This window comes from Bombina bombina, chromosome 4 (assembly GCF_027579735.1).
Source record: "Bombina bombina isolate aBomBom1 chromosome 4, aBomBom1.pri, whole genome shotgun sequence".
Taxonomy (NCBI): domain Eukaryota; kingdom Metazoa; phylum Chordata; class Amphibia; order Anura; family Bombinatoridae; genus Bombina; species Bombina bombina.
In genome coordinates, this window is record NC_069502.1 from 30,034,062 (window position 1) to 30,054,424 (window position 20,363).

General features: G+C 33.0%; 1 protein-coding gene across 1 annotated transcript in view; it reads left to right on the forward strand.

Moving 5' to 3' along the window:
• Nucleotides 1-1,083: 1,083 nt before the first annotated feature.
• LOC128656815 (tyrosine-protein kinase SRK3-like) overlaps nt 1,084-20,363 on the forward strand; it is a 93,473-nt gene continuing 74,193 nt past the window's right edge. The window contains 3 exon segments of the mRNA XM_053710979.1: nt 1,084-1,261; nt 17,949-18,151; nt 19,019-19,184. Of these exon segments, the coding sequence (XP_053566954.1) occupies nt 1,084-1,261; nt 17,949-18,151; nt 19,019-19,184 (547 nt within the window).

The window sequence follows — 20,363 nt, forward strand, 5'->3', positions numbered from 1 at the left end:
GACTGTTTATCGTTAGTTTTTAATCCGGTTAGACTTTATTCACTGTCTGTTTACTATATTTGTTCACTACATTTGTTTATTTGCAACAACACATGATGGGAATGAAACTATGGATATTCTGCTATTCTATCTACCATGCATAACTTTGTTTGACATGGTGACAACATTGTCAATGGTTGGGCAGGGAGGAGCCCCCCCCCCCCCCTTTTAGCTTCTATGGCAGTAGAATACTATTCACTTGACTGCTGCATTTGTAGGCTCAACCTATCTGTAGCAGCCATTTATACTGCTGACAATACAAAGTACAAGCCGAGCTGTCAATATCTATATATTTAAATCTGCAAAAAGTTCCTTTTTCCAATACAGTCTCCCACTGCATAAATACAGGGGTAAACTTCCAGCTGTTTTATTCCTATAGTCCCCAGAAAATTATCTTTTTATTTCTTTATTTTTCTAGTGCCAACAAAATTCCCTTTGATCTAGCACAAAGCTCCTGGTTAAAGAATGGTCCTCACTGCCTCACCCTCACTGCCTCACTCTTTAGATCTCTTCTCCTGGTCCACAAGGCACGGGCTGTGGTGCATTTCGAATTGTCCAAAACACGCGCAACAACATTATTCATTATGACACTGAACCTTTATTTATGAGATTATACTATCAATTTGCTCCACAGGGTGCAATATATATATATCCATGTTCTTGGGGGGAGAAGGGGGTTGGTTGTGTTTTATTTTATTTAGTGTTTAGTTTTGGTCTTGTTTAGCTTAGTTTAGTTTTGTTGATATTATAAAATTTAGAGACATGGGTCCAACATAAGATGTTTGAACAAGCTTTATGTACCTCTTAATGCATAAGTATCTTTCATCTTTCTCAAGAATATGCGAATTAGAATGTAGCACTTAATCTAGAACTCTGATTGTAACTTATTCTCTGTAATTTTACCTCAAGTGCATATGTATATGTTGTCTTGTTCCTATGTCTCTTCAATAAAAAGAATTGTAAAAAAAAAAAAAAAATGATTTGTTACTGGCGAGTAGTGCTCATCCTCAGTCCTTAAAAGATTCCCTACCCAAGAGTCAATTTATGCGGGTTCGTCGCATTGTGTCAGATGACAAAAGAAGTGAAGAAAGACTCAGGGAAATGGGTAATCTATTTTTGGACAGAGGATATGATAGAGAACTTATTGAGAAAGGAATCAGCAACACCTTGGATATCACAAGGGATAATCTATTAAAAGTACAAGTGAAAACTAAGGAGAAAAGTAAGGATAGACTAGTGTTTGTTAGCAAGTACAATAAATTGAGTCCTAAAATTCAAAGGATTATTCGTAAACATTGGTATATTTTAAATAATTGCAATCCGAATATACAAGAATTTCAAGATTTTCCAATGCCTGCCTATAAAAGAGGGGTTAATTTAAGAGATATTTTAGTTAAAGCAGATATTCGTACTGCCAGAAAGAAAAGGCAAAGTTATATAACAGAAAAGAATAGGGGTTGTTACCCTTGTTTGGGGTGTTCACAATGTAACAATATGATAAAAGGGCCAAATTTTGTTCATCCCCAATCTGGTGAAAAATTTTGGATTACAGATTTTTTAACTTGTAATACCAAATTAGTTATATATCTGCTTAAATGCCCATGCGGGCTTATTTATATAGGTGAAACGACCCATAGAGCAAGGGATAGGATAACTGAACACAAGTGGAGCATTAGGAGAAAAATTTAAAGTCACCAGTAGCTACCCATTTTTTAGAGGCTCAGCATGGAGTCAGTCAACTTAGATTCCAAATAATAGAACATATCCCCCCCGGTAGACGGGGGGGGTGATAGAGAGTTATATCTCAAACAAAGGAAGGCATTTTGGATATTTAATCTAAATTCTTTGGTACCAATGGGTATGAATAAAGAGTATGATCTGTCAGTATTTTTACAAAAATGAAGGTACTTACAAATTGAGGTCCATATACAAATTTAAATATAAGTGATAGTTATGTCCCTGGGTATTCTTTGTTTAAGATTTGTTGCTTTTTTATGTAAAAGATACCCCTTTGTATAAAAATCTAAATAAAATTAATTACTTATATAAAGATTTCTCCAAATAACTGTGTATTTTTTTTCTCCCATTTATTTGTAAAAGAGAATAAAATGTTATTGTGTATTTACACATTTGTATGAAAATAGTTAGGATATCTACATATGCTGTGGTGAAAGTCACTATTGTTGTGGAATATAAAAACTAAAAAAGGGACAAGTAAGCTCAACTATGCATTAATCATAATAATAAAAATAATGTCCTTACCTATTCAAAATATATAAACAAGGAGGTGCAATCTGGTAAGCAAATTTACATACAAAATACAAAGAGAGAGAAGGAAATTACCGATATAAGGTAAATCCTAAAAAGACCAGGGTTACTGCACACTTCTTAAATAAATACTAATACTAATCAACAGATTATACCAAAATGTGATTTAATTAGTGCAAATAAATAAACATAAATACATCACCAAAATATATATACACAAAGACACACATAAAAGACAACACATGGGCCCCACATACACCTTATATGGTAACTAAGCCGGCTAGTAATAAATACAGAATACAGAGGGTTAATTATTTGTAAGTGGGTGTGCCCTATTGGGTATATAAGGTGGAAGGGGAAGTGATGTATGTATAGCATGATTAAGGACATATAGTTCAAAAGGTCGCTGCTTCAGTTGTGCTTATGCTGCAATAAAAGAACTGGTAATTATTATTCTTGTGGAGTGCTGCTGTTTGTATATATGGTTAAACCATTACAAAAAGCCTACATTCTAGAGACATGTAGTATATATGGTTACACCATTACAAAAAGCCTAAATTCGAGACATGCAGTATAAATGGTTACACCATTACAAAATGCCTAAATTCTAGAGACATGCAGTATATATGGTTACACCATTACAAAATGCCTAAATTCTAGAGACATGCAGTATATATGGTAACACCATTACAAAATGCCTAAATTCTAGACATGCAGTATATATGGTTACACCATTACAAAAAGCCTAAATTCTAGACATGCAGTATATATGGTTACACCATTACAAAAAGCCTAAATTCTAGACATGCAGTATATATGGTTAAACCATTACAAAAAGCCTACATTCTAGAGACATGTAGTATATATGGTTACACCATTACAAAAAGCCTAAATTCTAGAGACATGCAGTATATATGGTTACACCATTACAAAAAGCATAAATTCTAGACATGCAGTATATATGGTTACACCATTACAAAATGCCTAAATTCTAGAGACATGCAGTATATATGGTTACACCATTACAAAATGCCTAAATTCTAGAGACATGCAGTATATATGGTAACACCATTACAAAATGCCTAAATTCTAGAGACATGCAGTATATATGGTTACACCATTACAAAATGCCTAAATTCTAGAGACATGCAGTATATATGGTTACACCATTACAAAAAGCATAAATTCTAGACATGCAGTATATATGGTTACACCATTACAAAAAGCATAAATTCTAGACATGCAGTATATATGGTTACACCATTACAAAAAGCATAAATTCTAGACATGCAGTATATATGGTTACACCATTACAAAAAGCATAAATTCTAGACATGCAGTATATATGGTTACACCATTACAAAAAGCCTAAATTATAGAGACATGCAGTATATATGGTAACACCTTTACAAAAAGCCTAAATTCTAGAGACATGCAGTATATATGGTTACACCATTACAAAAAGACTACAAACTAGAGACATGTAGTATATATGGTTACACCATTACAAAAAGCATAAATTCTATAGACATGTAGTATATATGGTTACACCATTACAAAAAGCCTAAATTCTAGACATGCAGTATATATAGTTACACCATTACAAAAAGCCTAAATTCTAGACATGCAGTATATATGGTTACACCATTACAAAAAGCCTAAATTCTAGACATGCAATATAGATGGTTACACGATTACAAAAAGACTAAATTCTAGAGACATGCAGTATATATGGTTACACCATAACAAAAAGCCTAAATTCTAGACATGCAGTATATATAGTTACACCATTACAAAAAGCCTAAATTCGGGAGCCATGCAATATTTATGGTTATATCATTACAAAAAGCCTAAATTCTAGAGCCATGCAGTATATATGGTTACACCATTACAAGAAGCCTACATTCTAGAGACATGCAGTATATAGGGTTACACCATTACAAAAAGACTAAATTCTAGAGCCATGCAATATTTATGGTTACATTATTTAAAAAAAGCCTAAATTCTAGATCCATAAATATGGTTACATCATTACAAAAAAGCCTAAATTCTAGAGAGATGCAGTATATATGGTTACACCATTACAAAAAGCCTAAATTCTAGAGCCATGCAGTATGGCTACATCATTACAAAAAGCCTAAATTCTAGAGCGATTAAATATTTATAGTTACATCGTTACAAAAAGCCTAAATTCTAGAGACATGCAGTATATAGGGTTACACCATTACAAAAAGCCTAAATTCTAGAGACATGCAATATTTATGGTTACATCATTACAAAAAGCCAAAATTCTAGAGCCATGAAGTATATATGGTTACACCATTACAAAAAGCATACATTCTAGAGACATGCAGATATATGGTTACACCATTATCACCATTACAAAAAGCCTTCATTCTAGAGACATGCAGTATATATGGTTACACCATTAGAAAAAGCCTAAATTCTAGAGCTATGAAATATTTATGGTTAAGCCATTACAACAAGCCCAAATTCTAGAGAAATGTAGTATATAAGGTTACACTATTACAAAAAGCTTAAATTCTAGAGACATGCAGTATGGTTACACCTTTACACAAAGCCTAAATTCTAGAGACATGCAGTATGTATGGTTATACAATTGCAAAAAGCCTAAATTCTAGAGCCATAAAGTATATATGGTTACACCATTACCAAAAAAAACTAAATCCTAGAGACATGCAGGCAGCAGTATATATGGCTACTCCATTACAAAAAGCCCAAATTCTAGAGACATGCAATATTTATTGTTACATCATTACAAAAAGCCTAAATTTTAGAGTCATACAGTATATAAGGTTACACCATTACAAAAAGCCTAAATTCTAGAGACATGCATTATATATGGTTACATCATTACAAAAAGCCAAAATTCTAGAGCCATGAAGTATATATGGTTACACCATTACAAAAAGCCTACATTCTAGAGACATGCAGATATATGGTTACACCATTATCACCATTACAAAAAGCCTTCATTCTAGAGACATGCAGTATATATGGTTACACCATTACAAAAAGCCTAAATTCTAGAGCCATGAAATATTTATGGTTACACCATTACAAAAAGCCTAAATTCTAGAGCCATACAGTATGGTTACACCATTACAAAAAGCCTAAATTCTAGAGAAATGTAGTATATATGGTTACACTATTACAAAAAGCTTAAATTCTAGAGACATGCAGTATGGTTACACTTTTACACAAAGCCTAAATTCTAGAGACATGCAGTATATATGGTTACACCATTACAAAAAGCCTAAATTCTAGAGACATGCAGTACATATGGTTACACTATTACAAAAAGCTTAAATTCTAGAGACATGCAGTATATAAAGTTACACCATTACAAAAAGCCTACATTTTAGAGTCATAAAGTATATAAGGTTACACCATTACAAAAAGCCTAAATTCTAGAGACATGAAGTATATATGGTTACATCATTACAAAAAGCCAAAATTCTAGACCTATGAAGTATATATGGTTACACCATTACAAAAAGCCTACATTCTAGAGACATGCAGATATATGGTTACGCCATTATCACCATTACAAAAAGCCTTCATTCTAGAGACATGCAGTATATATGGTAACACCATTACAAAAAGCCTAAATTCTAGAGCCATTAAATATTTATGGTTACACCATTACAAAAAGCCTAAATTCTAGAGCCATACAGTATGGTTACACCATTACAAAAAGCCTAAATTCTAGAGAAATGTAGTATATATGGTTACACTATTACAAAAAGCTTAATTCTAGAGACATGCAGTATGGTTACACTTTTACACAAAGCCTAAATTCTAGAGACATGCAGTATATATGGTTACATCATTACAAAAAAGCCTAAATTCTAGAGACATGCAGTATATAAGGTTACACCATTACAAAAAGCCTAAATTATAGAGCCATGCAGTAAATATGGTTACACCATTACACAAAGCCTAAATTCTAGAGACATGCAGTATATATGGTTACATCATTACAAAAAGGCCTAAATTCCAGAGACATGCAGTATATATGGTTACACCATTACAAAAAGCCTAAATTATAGAGCCATGCAGTAAATATGGTTACACCATTACAAAAAGCCTACATACTAGAGACATGCAGTATGGTTACACCATTACAAAAAGCCTACATTCTAGAGACATGCAGTATGGTTACACCATTACAAAAAGCCTACATTCTAGAGACATGCAGTATTTATGGTTACATCATTAAAAAAGCCTAAATTCTATAGCCATGCAGTATGGTTACACCATTACAAAAAGCCTACATTCTAGAGACATGCAATATTTATGGTTACATCATTACAAAAAGCCTACATTCTAGAGACATGAGCCTAAATTCTAGAGACATGCAGTATATATGGTTACACCATTACAAAAAGACTAAATTCTAGAGCCATGCAATATTTATGGTTACATCATTACAAAAAGCCTAAATTCTAGAGCCATGCAGTATGGCTACATCATTACAAAAAGCCTAAATTCTAGAGACATGCAGTATATATGGTTACACCATTACAAAAAAAACCTAAATTCTAGAGAAATGCAGGCAGCAGTATATATGGCTACTCCATTACAAAAAGCCCAAATTCTAGAGACATGCAATATTTATCGTTACATCATTACAAAAGGTCTAAATTCTAGAGCCATGCCGTATATATGGTTACACCATTACAAAAAAACTAAATTCTAGAGCCATACAGTATATAATGTTACACCATTACAAAAAGCCTAAATTCTAGAGACATGCAGTATATATGGTAACAACATTACAAAAAGCCTAAATTCTAGAGACATGTATTATATATGGTTACATCATTACAAAAAGCCTAAATTCTAGAGCCATGAAGTATATATGGTTACACCATTACAAAAAGCCTACATTCTAGAGACATGCAGATATATGGTTACACCATTATCACCATTACAAAAAACCTTCATTCTAGAGTCATACAGTATATAAGGTTACACCATTACAAAAAGCCTAAATTCTAGAGACATGCATTATATAAGGTTACACCATTACAAAAAGCCTAAATTCTAGAGACATGCAGTATATATGGTTACACCATTACAAAAAGCCTATATTCTAGAGCCATGAAATATTTATGGTTACACCATTACAAAAAGCCAAAATTCTAGAGCCATGAAGTATATATGGTTACACCATTACAAAAAGCCTACATTCTAGAGACATGCAGATATATGGTTACACCATTATCACCATTACAAAAAGCCTTCATTCTAGAGACATGCAGTATATATGGTTACACCATTACAAAAAGCCTAAATTCTAGAGCCATGAAATATTTATGGTTACACCATTACAAAAAGCCTAAATTCTAGAGCCATACAGTATGGTTACACCATTACAAAAAGCCTAAATTCTAGAGAAATGTAGTATATATGGTTACACTATTACAAAAAGCTTAAATTCTAGAGACATGCAGTATGGTTACACTTTTACACAAAGCCTAAATTCTAGAGACATGCAGTATATATGGTTACACCATTACAAAAAGCCTAAATTCTAGAGACATGCAGTACATATGGTTACACTATTACAAAAAGCTTAAATTCTAGAGACATGCAGTATATAAAGTTACACCATTACAAAAAGCCTGCATTTTAGAGTCATAAAGTATATAAGGTTACACCATTACAAAAAGCCTAAATTCTAGAGACATGAAGTATATATGGTTACATCATTACAAAAAGCCAAAATTCTAGACCTATGAAGTATATATGGTTACACCATTACAAAAAGCCTACATTCTAGAGACATGCAGATATATGGTTACGCCATTATCACCATTACAAAAAGCCTTCATTCTAGAGACATGCAGTATATATGGTTACACCCATTACAAAAAGCCTAAATTCTAGAGCCATTAAATATTTATGGTTACACCATTACAAAAAGCCTAAATTCTAGAGCCATACAGTATGGTTACACCATTACAAAAAGCCTAAATTCTAGAGAAATGTAGTATATATGGTTACACTATTACAAAAAGCTTAAATTCTAGAGACATGCAGTATGGTTACACTTTTACACAAAGCCTAAATTCTAGAGACATGCAGTATATATGGTTACATCATTACAAAAAAGCCTAAATTCTAGAGACATGCAGTATATAAGGTTACACCATTACAAAAAGCCTAAATTATAGAGCCATGCAGTAAATATGGTTACACCATTACACAAAGCCTAAATTCTAGAGACATGCAGTATATATGGTTACATCATTACAAAAAAGCCTAAATTCCAGAGACATGCAGTATATATGGTTACACCATTACAAAAAGCCTAAATTATAGAGCCATGCAGTAAATATGGTTACACCATTACAAAAAGCCTACATTCTAGAGACATGCAGTATGGTTACACCATTACAAAAAGCCTACATTCTAGAGACATGCAGTATGGTTACACCATTACAAAAAGCCTACATTCTAGAGACATGCAGTATTTATGGTTACATCATTAAAAAAGCCTAAATTCTATAGCCATGCAGTATGGTTACACCATTACAAAAAGCCTACATTCTAGAGACATGCAATATTTATGGTTACATCATTACAAAAAGCCTACATTCTAGAGACATGAGCCTAAATTCTAGAGACATGCAGTATATATGGTTACACCATTACAAAAAGCCTAAATTCTAGAGCCATGCAATATTTATGGTTACATCATTACAAAAAGCCTAAATTCTAGAGCCATGCAGTATGGCTACATCATTACAAAAAGCCTAAATTCTAGAGACATGCAGTATATATGGTTACACCATTACAAAAAAAAAACTAAATTCTAGAGAAATGCAGGCAGCAGTATATATGGCTACTCCATTACAAAAAGCCCAAATTCTAGAGACATGCAATATTTATCGTTACATCATTACAAAAGGTCTAAATTCTAGAGCCATGCCGTATATATGGTTACACCATTACAAAAAAACTAAATTCTAGAGCCATACAGTATATAATGTTACACCATTACAAAAAGCCTAAATTCTAGAGACATGCAGTATATATGGTAACAACATTACAAAAAGCCTAAATTCTAGAGACATGTATTATATATGGTTACATCATTACAAAAAGCCTAAATTCTAGAGCCATGAAGTATATATGGTTACACCATTACAAAAAGCCTACATTCTAGAGACATGCAGATATATGGTTACACCATTATCACCATTACAAAAAAACCTTCATTCTAGAGTCATACAGTATATAAGGTTACACCATTACAAAAAGCCTAAATTCTAGACACATGCATTATATATGGTTACATCATTACAAAAAGCCAAAATTCTAGAGCCATGAAGTATATATGGTTACACCATTACAAAAAGCCTACATTCTAGAGACATGCAGATATATGGTTACACCATTATCACCATTACAAAAAGCCTTCATTCTAGAGACATGCAGTATATATGGTTACACCATTACAAAAAGCCTATATTCTAGAGCCATTAAATATTTATGGTTACACCATTACAAAAAGCCTAAATTCTAGAGCCATACAGTATGGTTACACCATTACAAAAAGCCTAAATTCTAGAGAAATGTAGTATATATGGTTACACTATTACAAAAAGCTTAAATTCTAGAGACATGCAGTATGGTTACACTTTTACACAAAGCCTAAATTCTAGAGACATGCAGTATATATGGTTACACCATTACAAAAAGCCTAAATTCTAGAGACATGCAGTACATATGGTTACACTATTACCAAAAAGCTTAAATTCTAGAGACATGCAGTATATAAAGTTACACCATTACAAAAAGCCTACATTTTAGAGTCATAAAGTATATAAGGTTACACCATTACAAAAAGCCTAAATTCTAGAGACATGAAGTATATATGGTTACATCATTACAAAAAGCCAAAATTCTAGACCTATGAAGTATATATGGTTACACCATTACAAAAAGCCTACACTCTAGAGACATGCAGATATATGGTTACGCCATTATCACCATTACAAAAAGCCTTCATTCTAGAGACATGCAGTATATATGGTTACACCATTACAAAAAGCCTAAATTCTAGAGCCATGAAATATTTATGGTTACACCATTACAAAAAGCCTAAATTCTAGAGCCATACAGTATGGTTACACAATTACAAAAAGCCTAAATTCTAGAGAAATGTAGTATATATGGTTACACTATTACAAAAAGCTTAAATTCTAGAGACATGCAGTATGGTTACACTTTTACACAAAGCCTAAATTCTAGAGACATGCAGTATATATGGTTACACCATTACAAAAAGCCTATATTCTAGAGACATGCAGTATATATGGTTACACTATTACAAAAAGCCTAAATTCTAGAGAAATGCAGTATATATGGTTACATCATTACAAAAAAGCCTAAATTCCAGAGACATGCAGTATATATGGTTACACCATTACAAAAAGCCTAAATTCTAGAGCCATGCAGTAAATATGGTTACACCATTACAAAAAGCCTACATTCTAGAGACATGCAATATTTATGGTTACATCATTAAAAAAGCCTAAATTCTATAGCCATGCAGTATGGTTACACCATTACAAAAAGCCTACATTCTAGAGACATGCAATATTTATGGTTACATCATTACAAAAAGCCTACATTCTAGAGACATGCAATATTTATGGTAACACCATTACAAAAAGCCTAAATTCTAGAGACATGCAGTATATATGGTTACACCATTACAAAAAGACTAAATTCTAGAGCCATGCAGTATGGCTACATCATTACAAAAAGCCTAAATTCTAGAGACATGCAGTATATATGGTTACACCATTACAAAAAAAACTAAATTCTAGAGAAATGCAGGCAGCAGTATATATGGCTACTCCATTACAAAAAGCCCAAATTCTAGAGACATGCAATATTTATCGTTACATCATTACAAAAGGTCTAAATTCTAGAGCCATGCCGTATATATGGTTACACCATTACAAAAAAACTAAATTCTAGAGCCATACAGTATATAATGTTATACCATTACAAAAAGCCTAAATTCTAGAGACATGCAGTATATATGGTAACACCATTACAAAAAGCCTAAATTCTAGAGACATGTATTATATATGGTTACATCATTACAAAAAGCCTAAATTCTAGAGCCATGCAGTATATATGGTTACACCATTACCAAAAAAAACTAAATCCTAGAGACATGCAGGCAGCAGTATATATGGCTACTCCATTACAAAAAGCCCAAATTCTAGAGACATGCAATATTTATTGTTACATCATTACAAAAAGCCAAAATTCTAGAGCCATGAAGTATATATGGTTACACCATTACAAAAAGCCTACATTCTAGAGACATGCAGATATATGGTTACACCATTATCACCATTACAAAAAGCCTTCATTCTAGAGTCATACAGTATATAAGGTTACACCATTACAAAAAGCCTAAATTCTAGAGACATGCAATATATATGGTTACATCATTACAAAAAGCCAAAATTCTAGAGCCATGAAGTATATATGGTTACACCATTACAAAAAGCCTACATTCTAGAGACATGCAGATATATGGTTACACCATTATCACCATTACAAAAAGCCTTCATTCTAGAGACATGCAGTATATATGGTTACACCATTACAAAAAGCCTAAATTCTAGAGCCATGAAATATTTATGGTTACACCATTACAAAAAGCCTAAATTCTAGAGCCATACAGTATGGTTACACCATTACAAAAAGCCTAAATTCTAGAGAAATGTAGTATATATGGTTACACTATTACAAAAAGCTTAAATTTTAGAGACATGCAGTATGGTTACACTTTTACACAAAGCCTAAATTCTAGAGACATGCAGTATATATAGTTACACCATTACAAAAATCCTAAATTCTAGAGACATGCAGTACATATGGTTACACTATTACAAAAAGCTTAAATTCTAGAGACATGCAGTATATAAAGTTACACCATTACAAAAAGCCTAAATTCTAGAGACATGAAGTATATATGGTTACATCATTACAAAAAGCCAAAATTCTAGACCTATGTAGTATATAAGGTTACACCATTACAAAAAGCCTACATTCTAGAGACATGCAGATATATGGTTACGCCATTATCACCATTACAAAAAGCCTTCATTCTAGAGACATGCAGTATATATGGTTACACCATTACAAAAAGCCTACATTCTAGACCTATGTAGTATATAAGGTTACACCATTACAAAAAGCCTACATTCTAGAGACATGCAGATATATGGTTACGCCATTATCACCATTACAAAAAGCCTTCATTCTAGAGACATGCAGTATATATGGTTACACCATTACAAAAAGCCTAAATTCTAGAGCCATGAAATATTTATGGTTACACCATTACAAAAAGCCTAAATTCTAGAGCCATACAGTATGGTTACACCATTACAAAAAGCCTAAATTCTAGAGAAATGTAGTATATATGGTTACACTATTACAAAAAGATTAAATTCTAGAGACATGCAGTATGGTTACACTTTTACACAAAGCCTACATTCTAGAGACATGCAGTATATATGGTTACACCATTACAAAAAGCCCATATTCTAGAGACATGCAGTATATATGGTTACACTATTACAAAAAGCCTAAATTCTAGAGACATGCAGTATATATGGTTACATCATTACAAAAAAGCCTAAATTCCAGAGACATGCAGTATATATGGTTACACCATTACAAAAAAGCCTAAATTCTAGAGCCATGCAGTAAATATTGTTACACCATTACAAAAAGCCTACATTCTATTGACATGCAATATTTATGGTTACATCATTAAAAAAGCCTAAATTCTATAGCCATGCAGTATGGTTACACCATTACAAAAAGCCTAAATTCTAGAGACATGCAGTATATATGGTTACACCATTACAAAAAGACTTCATTCTAGAGCCATGCAATATTTATGGTTACATCATTACAAAAAGCCTAAATTCTAGAGCCATGCAGTATGGCTACATCATTACAAAAAGCCTAAATTCTAGAGACATGCAGTATATATGGTTACACCATTACAAAAAAACCTAAATTCTAGAGAAATGCAGGCAGCAGTATATATGGCTACTCCATTACAAAAAGCCCAAATTCTAGAGACATGCAATATTTATCGTTACATCATTACAAAAGGTCTAAATTCTAGAGCCATGCCGTATATATGGTTACACCATTACAAAAAAACTAAATTCTAGAGCCATACAGTATATAAGGTTACACCATTACAAAAAGCCTAAATTCTAGAGACATGCAGTATATATGGTAACACCATTACAAAAAGCCTAAATTCTAGAGACATGTATTATATATGGTTACATCATTACAAAAAGCCTAAATTCTAGACATGCAGTATATATGGTTACACCATTACAAAAAGCCTAAATTCTAGAATCATGCCGTATATATGGTAATACCATTACAAAAAGACAAAATTATAGAGACATGCAGTATATATGGTTACACCATTACAAAAATCCTACATTCTAGAGACATGCAGTATATAAGGTTACACCATTACAAAAAGCCTAAATTCTAGAGCCATGCAGTATATATGGTTACATCATATCAAAAAGCCTAAATTCTAGACATGCAGTATATAAGGTTACACCATTACAAAAAGCCTACATTCTAGAGCCATGGAGTATATATGGTAACACCATTACAAAAAGACTAAATTCTAGAGACATGCAGTATATATGGTTACACCATTACAAAAAGCCTAAATTCTAGAGACATGCAGTATATATGGTTACACCATTACAAAAAAGCCTAAATTCTAGAGCAATGCAGTATATAAGGTTACACCATTACAAAAAAGCCTAAATTCTAGAGACATGCAGTATATAGGGTTAAACCATTACAAAAAAGCCTAAATTCTAGAGACATGCAGTATATAAGGTTACATCATTACAAAAAAGCCTACATTCTAGAGACATGCAGTATATATGGTTACACCATTAAAGAAATCCTAAATTCTAGAGCCATGCAGTATACAAGGTTACATGATTACTGTCAGTATAAGTATTTATAATAAGAACCTTCAGTAGTGCTTTCCCAATAATATATAAGTCTATCTCAGGGTTATAACACAATATATTTAAATAATTATCCTTTAAAATAAACCCTCAATTAATATGCATCTACTAGGAATCATAAAATTAATATAAATACCTGAATTCTTTTATTTAGTTAATATCTATGAACATATTGAATATATTTGCAATACCAGAATATGACACAATATTATATGCGTTTGAAAACTATTTAAATATGCTATGCAAAGTTCATACACGTTTACCTTTAAAACCAGCCTTATTTACAAATAGCCTTTCATTCAGTTTACACAATGAGACTTAAAATCTTTAACTGCTAACAATTCAAGCAATACACTCAGTTATTTAACCACAATTTATTCTAACACACTTCTGAGTTATAATTATATATTTGCACAGATAAACAATTTAAGATTAGGATTAGTTTAACAATACATAGGCTATGAAATGCTAACTTGAAATGTAAACTATTTCTTTAACTCTGCTACATACAGCAATAGTAAATGCTTACTTTAAAAATGTTTTGCATACAAACAGGCAAGCTAAGAACTATCCAAAACGATGACACACAGTTTAAAAGTACAATCTGCTCTTTAAATCTATTTGTTACAGCAATCTCTTAATACGTTACCAAAAAGAGTACCAAATCGATATCCAATATTCCTTGATAGGAATATTTTCACCTCAGAAAATACCAATAAGTATAATTTGCAGTCAATGAGAAGAATAGATCAGCTTTGCTTGAGTAAATGGTATTTCACGCCCAACAGGAACCAGTTACAAGTTTAGCTCAGCAGAAATCTGTGTCTCTCTATGTTGCAATAACTTTATATGGGTTCTCCTCACTGGTGAAATTGGAAACGCCCAAACAGAAACCTTGTCTCGGATTGGATATCTGGAATATCTAATCGGATTGACCCTCGTGCTTGTCCCTGCTGATTGGTTCACCTTGTGAATGTATGTTGTCAAGGAGATGCATCCTTGCAACAACCAATCATCTCTTGGCTGCAATTCTCGCATCATAACACCGGGTGGCCGCAGACACACAACACAGCAATACATTTTTAACATTTCTAGCATTTAAAATATTTCTTTAAAGTGTGTAATCACTGCCATAATTTCTTGCATTAGTAGGTTATATGTATTGTATTATATCACATTATTTATTCTGATCAATTTGACATGAAACACAGTATATCCTTAACACCATACCATATCAAAACAATTATACTGCTAATTTTTCCAGATTGGTAGTATTTAAAACTCCTGATATATTGCATTTATTCAGATACAGCATGTTACATTTCTTTGTATTTCTTCCTGAATACATGAATCCTGTCTATGTAGATCTGAAATAAAAATAAATGTTAATGATCACTTCTCTTCAGGTCCATAAACATCTATTCATGTTCTTAAACACACAGAGGCTAAGATATTTTATGCTTTCAAAAATATATATAGGTATATACACATTCATTTTTATGCAGATCTGAAATTATATGTCTGAAAAATACAAACAATACAGAGGTTATTAAACATTTTAGACTGACTAAAATAGTTACCTACCAAGCTTAGCAAATACCCATGTAATAATAGAGAATTAGACAATTTCCCAAATTTCTATTTTTAATACATTCTGAGGCATGCATTCAAAGATGATTATTTGCTGTATGTTCAGTAAATTTTAAAGTCACATCTTAACATGTGCCTTTGAGATTCCAGCAATCTAATTTCCATCTCATCAAGCTTCAAGAAAAAGGATATTCCAGACACCCGTCTCCATTCACTGTGTGGTGTCACCTATCTGACAATCTATCCTCTTAAATTACCTTTTATGACCTCATCCTGTCTCAAACTATAAATTCTGTTCTTTCTCAAAATCACTTTTACAAATTCCTTTAAGTGATTGTTTTAAATTGATTAGAGCAAATGTTTTAGTGTCAGGGGGAAGTTTTAATTACATTTGGTATGGACTTCATTTTCACACTCTAGCTAGAAAGTGTTCCTTTTAAATGACCTCTCCAAAGATAGCCCTGACAGCAATTTCTTTTGATGAAATGGGAACAAAGGGTTTTGTTTATACAGCCAAACATCATCTGGCATAGATGACTGCAATCACAGTGAACAGAGTTGCTGCAAATAGTCTCATATACAACCAATCATGTGGTCTTACTAGCTATATATATGCAGATTATATATATATATATATATATATATATATATATATATATAATTTTCCTCTATAATATATATATATATATATATATATATACCCTGACATTACATAAAGCTTAAATTCTAGAGACATGCAGTATATAAGGTTACACCATTACAAAATAGCCTAAATTCTAGAGCCATGCAGTATATAAGGTTACACCATTACAAAAAGCCTAAATTCTAGAGCCATGCAATATATAAGGTTACATGATTACAAAACGTCTAAATTCTAGAGACATGCAGTATATAGGGTTACACCATTACAAAAAGCCTACATTCTAGAGACATGCAGTATATATGGTTACACCATTAAAAAAAATCATAAATTCTAGAGCCATGCAGTATATAAGGTTACACCATTACAAAAAGCCTAAATTCTATAGACTTGCGGTATATATGGTTACACCATTACAAAAATCCTAAATTCTAGAGACACGCAGTATATATGGTTACACCATTACAAAAAGCCTAAATTCTAGAGACATGCAGTATATATGGTTACACCATTACAAAAATCCCATAAACATACTTCCATACACACTCTGCTCCAAAATAGTGCAGCCTAATCTTTTCTTTAAAACTATAAAAACATAGAATTTGATGATAGCTAGATAGATAGATAGATCGATAGAGAAATAGACAGAGATAGATAGATAGATAGATAGATAGATAGATAGATAGATAGAATGAATGAAAGAAAGATAGATAGATTTATTGATAGTTAGATAGATAGATTGATCGATCGATCAATAGATCGACAGACAGACAGACAGACAGATAGATAGATAGATAGATAGATAGATAGATAGATAGATAGATAGTTGATAGATAGATAGATAGATAGATAGGAAAGAAAGAAAGAAATATTGATAGATAGCTAGATAGATTGATAGATAGATAGATAGATAGATAGATAGATAGATAGATAGATAGATAGATAGATAGATAGATAGATTGATAGATAGATAGATAGATGATAGACTAGACTGATAGATAGATGATAGATAGATAGATGATAGATAGACTAGACTGATAGATAGACTAGACTGATAGATAGATAGACTAGACTGATAGATAGATTGATCTACCCATAAGTCTACCCATATTACATATTACTGTTTTCTTTGAATAACCTTCTGCATGTCCCAGGCATTTTTTTAATTCTATTACAGACCCTATTACTTTTGGAAGTATATTCCATGAATCCACCCCCCTTTGAAGATATAAAGTATTCATGGACTTTGGCTGTGAGAGCCTTGGTCCTTGTTTAGCACATTCAGTAGTTAATCTGATAGTGATGCTTGAACCTTACAGTAAGATATAAGCAGTTAATATTATTTACCCCTGGTCTTCTAGTGCGTGTTGACTTGGTTGTGCGACACTACAGAATCCATCAATCACCAATCTCCTACTACATGGTACAAAGGGCCTCATTCCAGACTATGCAAAGTCTGGTACAGTATTATCAGTATAACTCTGATGGACTCTGCACCAAGCTGGATGTGCCTTGTGTGAAGGTGAGTTTGTTAGATCCAGTACTGTTCTGGTATTGATTGATTAGATTGCTGTAAATGTGGAGTCAAATACTTTATTTTAATATATTATACATGTGTTTTGATATGCATATATTCAAGCCTAAGCACTTTATCTAAGGTCTCCAGACGTGCTATTATATGTAGTGCTCTAGCGCAACACATAACTATAAGGCGCACCAATAAAAGTATAAGTTGCTTTAAAAAATATTGACTGAGTTAAGATTCTCTGGTAAATCTTTTTTACCATTCACTTGTTAATACCAGATAGTGCGCTATCCTTAGTGCAGGGTCGCGGTCTGTATTGCACACCTTGCGCTATCGATTGCTATACGCTGGTATGTTTTGCACTAATGTGAGTATCTTCTATAGATACGGAAAGTCAAAAATGAATGCATATTATCATACAGTTTATTTTTTATAAGTACTGTAACCTATCAAATTAATTAGTAATTTTATTTTTATTTTACCATATTTGAAGGGATATTTGAAAAGATATGATATAGCAAATTCTATTTGAAAATTAAATTAGTTTCAACACTATGTCCACCTAAGATTCACTGAGGAACGGATAAGTCTAGTTTTTAACCAACTAATCTACAAATAAATGTAGAAATTTAAAATATTAAAATTTTGATCATTCAAAGATCTAAATAAAGGAAGTTAAATGACTAAGTCTTAAACAGATAAATCCGTAGTGAAGATCATCTGCACAGAACTCTTCTGTAAACATATTTCATCAATACATAAGACAATCAAGCGACGAATTCTCTATAGGTCATCATTATTAAATGGAAATGGATAAGGGACACCTATTTCTCACATTGAGTCTGTTGCTCTTTGTCTTGGAAGCTGGACCTTCCTACAACAGCAAGTCTGTCCCACTGTACCGTAGACGACCTTGAAATCGAGCCCAACACTATCAAGAAGGTGAAGAAGCTGGGCAGAGGAAGCTTTGGGATAGTGTGGTTGGGACTGTGGAATGGAACCACTGAGGTGGCTGTCAAGGAGCTTCAAGGTAAAATGTGATGTCCTCTTATCATCCCTCATTTAGCAAGAGTATATGCCACATTAATAACACTTTATAGCTCTGCAGAATGGTCATTTGTTTCAGTGACTTCATATTATCTGTATTCGTGAGACTCTTAATATAGAGAGGAGGCTGTGAGAGACTCACTACATACAGGAACCTGTGAGAGGCTTGCTATATAGAGGAGACTGTGAGAAACTCAGTATATAGAGAAGGTTGTGAGAGACTTACTATATAGAGGAAGCTGTGAGAGACTCACTATAAAGAGGAGGCTGTGAGAGACTCACAATGTACAGGAACCTGTGAGAGGCTTGCTATATAGAGAAGGTTGTGAGAGACTTACTATATAGAGGAGGCTGTTAGAGGCTCACTATAAAGAGGAGGCTGAGAGAGACTCATTATATACAGGAACCTGTGAGAGGCTTGCTATATAGAGGAAGCTGTGAGAGACTCACTATAAAGAGGAGGCTGTGAGAGACTCACTATAATGAGGAGGCTGTGAGAGACTCACTATATACAGGAACCTGTGAGAGGCTTGCTATATAGAGGAGGCTGTGAGAGACTCACTATAAAGAGGAGGCTGTGAGAGACTCACTATAAAGAGGAGGCTGTGAGAGACTCACTATATACAGGAACCTGTGAGAGGCTTGCTATATAGAGGAGGCTGTGAGAGACTCACTATATAAAGAAGGCTGTGAGAGACTTACTATATAGAGGAGGCTGTGAGAGACTTACTATATAGAGGAGGCTGTGAGAGGCTCACTATATAGAGGAGGCTGTGAGAGGCTCACTATATAGAGGAGGCTGTAAGAGACTTACTATATACAGGAACCTGTGAGAGGCTTGCTATATAGAGAATGTTGTGAGAGATTTACTATATAGAGGAGACTGTGAGAAACTCAGTATATAGAGGAGGCTGTGAGAGACTTACTATATAGAGGAGGCTGTGAGAGGCTCACTATAAAGAGGAGGCTGTGAGAGACTCACTATGTACAGGAACCTGTGAGAGGCTTGCTATATAGAGAAGGTTGTGAGAGACTTACTATATAGAGGAGGCTGTTAGAGGCTCACTATAAAGAGGAGGCTGAGAGAGACTCATTATATACAGGAACCTGTGAGAGGTTTGCTATATAGAGAAGGTTGTGAGAGACTTACAATATAGAGGAG